Source organism: Nicotiana tomentosiformis, chromosome 4 (genome assembly GCF_000390325.3).
Source record: "Nicotiana tomentosiformis chromosome 4, ASM39032v3, whole genome shotgun sequence".
NCBI classification, from domain to species: domain Eukaryota; kingdom Viridiplantae; phylum Streptophyta; class Magnoliopsida; order Solanales; family Solanaceae; genus Nicotiana; species Nicotiana tomentosiformis.
The window spans coordinates 47,354,297-47,356,572 of record NC_090815.1 but is presented as its reverse complement, the minus strand read 5'-3'; the positions used below and the strand labels follow the sequence as shown (position 1 = coordinate 47,356,572).

Sequence of the window (2,276 nt, the reverse complement as noted above, 5' to 3'; positions counted from 1 at the left end):
TTTCATTCGGGTTCCGCCAAATGAGTTGAATGTGATGGGTTCACCCTGGTCGTTCGCCGCTTGAGGCATGGACGTGATAGGACCTATAGAGCCTGCTGCGTCAAATGGGCACTACTTCATCTTGGTAGCCATTGACTATGTCACTAAATGGGTCGAAGCATCTACCTACAAGGCCATCACAAAGAATGTAGTGGCAGATTTTGTCCGCAACAAAATCGTTTGCCGATTTGGAATCCAGTGTCGATCATCACTAAAAATGTGGCTAACCTCAATAGCGACCTTATGAGAGAAATCTGTGAGAAGTTCAGAATCGTCCACCGCAACTCCATAGCCGATAGACCAAAAATAAATGGGGCAGTCGAGGCAGCCAATAAGAATATCAAGAGCATCCTGCGTAGTGGACAATCATAGGAAATGGCACGAGAAACTATCTAGCACCTTACTGGGTTATCGGACCATCATGAGAACATCCATTGGGGCAACATCGTACATGTTAGTATACGGCACCGAAGTTGTGATACCCGCAGAGGTTGAGATACAATCTTTAAGGGTCATTCAAGATGCCAAGTTGGACGATGTAGAGTGGATACCGGTTAGACAGGAGCAAGTCATGCTCATCGACGAGAAGAGAATGGATGCAATATGCCATGGTCAGCTATATCAGAACAGGACGACCAATGCATTTAACAAAAGGGTGAAGACACGCTAGTTCACACCGGGGCAGTTGGTCCTATAGAAAATCTTCCCCCAGCAGGAAGAAGCCAAAGGACATTTCGCACCAAATTGGCAAAGTCCTTACGTGGTTCACCGAGTGTTGTCGGGCGGAGCTCTAATCTTGGCAGAAATGGATGGAAGAATCAACATGAAGCCTATCAACTCAGGCGCAGTCAAGAGATACTATGTTTGAAGACAAATAGAGTTAGGTTTTGCTGTAATAGAACTACGTTCAACCTGACTTCCCACGTAGGGATACGTAGGAAACCCACGTAGGGTTAGGTTTCTCTCCCTCCTTTCTTTTGTAATAGAAAATCCAAATATCATTTTTGTATATTGCTCTGGAACTACGCCGACTTGATTTCCTCAGGAAGGAATACGTGGGCAATCCTCATTGGATTCAGTCGTCTTTTGTAATTGAACTACGTTCTGGCCTGATTCCATTTGGATACGTATGCAGTCTGAGTTAGACTCAGCCATTTCATTCTTAATCTCATCATTTTGCATCTATTGTAATCGAACTACGTCTTGACCTGATTCCATTTAGATACGTAGACTACCTGAGTCTGGCTCGGTCATCTTTATCATATTTTTATCATCATCCACGAACTACGTTCAGACCTGATTTCTTTTTGGAAACCTAGGCAATCTAAAAGGGTTCAGTCATAACCTTAGGAAAAACTTTGTAATGCATTAGTTCAAATTAGGATGCAGTCGCAACAGCAAGCAGCCGCATTGTTAAAGCATCATGAAGGATCGTCATCAACAGGATAGAGTTTTCAAGAAGCGGCACTCGCATTTGGAGAACCTTTCATATCATGTCATAATCCGGAACGACGGCTCTTACTTTAAAACAAAATTTTCAAAATGTTTTCTAAAATACAGTAATTTGTTCCACCTACCGAACTTCATGGAGTAGTCATATCAAGGGTCGAGGCAAAACCAACACTATGGTCGACACAAACCAAACCCCCGCCCCTAGAAAGAATTTTTCTTTGAGTGCAGGGTCAATAGGAAGCAAGGAAATGTTGGGACCACACCGGGGCAAATGACGGATGTGCCACTCTCCTAGGACTATCACCCTTTCTCCTTTACTTACATTTTTCTGATACAACTAAAGCTAATCCTTGAATTCTTTACAGGTACCTCGGAGTCAGACCGTTGATGCGGAAAAGGCACACTGTACATAGCAAAGCGCCCGCTCAACCAATCGGAGCACTTTGTACAAAATGAACCGATAGGCTTCACCAATTGAAGCCATGTATATAGAAAAACCACATGCTCAACCAATCGAAGCACCTTGTATAAAACGAGTCGTCAGCTTCACCAATTGAAGTCCTGTGTATAGCAAATCTTCAACTCAATCGATCGGAGCACCCTGTACAAATCAAATGTCGGCTTCGCTAATCGAAGCCTTGTATATAGCAAACTATTTATTCCGCCAACGGAACAATCCGCACTCCCACTCCATCATAACGGGGGCAAAATAGACAGTCGCAAACCTCGTCATCGATGTTCTGCCAATCGATGGCCGCAACTTAGCTTCACAGTCAAGAGTATCT

The 2,276-nt window shown here is 43.8% G+C and overlaps 1 protein-coding gene across 1 annotated transcript; it reads left to right on the top strand.

The window, feature by feature from the left end:
• Positions 1-349: 349 nt before the first annotated feature.
• On the top strand, positions 350-709 carry LOC117278283 (uncharacterized). Its single transcript, XM_033657729.1, has one exon. It carries the CDS (start codon positions 350-352, stop codon positions 707-709), a length of 360 nt encoding a protein of 119 aa, XP_033513620.1.
• Positions 710-2,276: the final 1,567 nt, after the last annotated feature.

Coding starts and splice junctions, on each gene's coding strand:
- LOC117278283 (XM_033657729.1), top strand. CDS start 350: ATGGGGCAGTCGAGGCAGCCAATAAGAATATCAAGAGCATCCTGCGTA.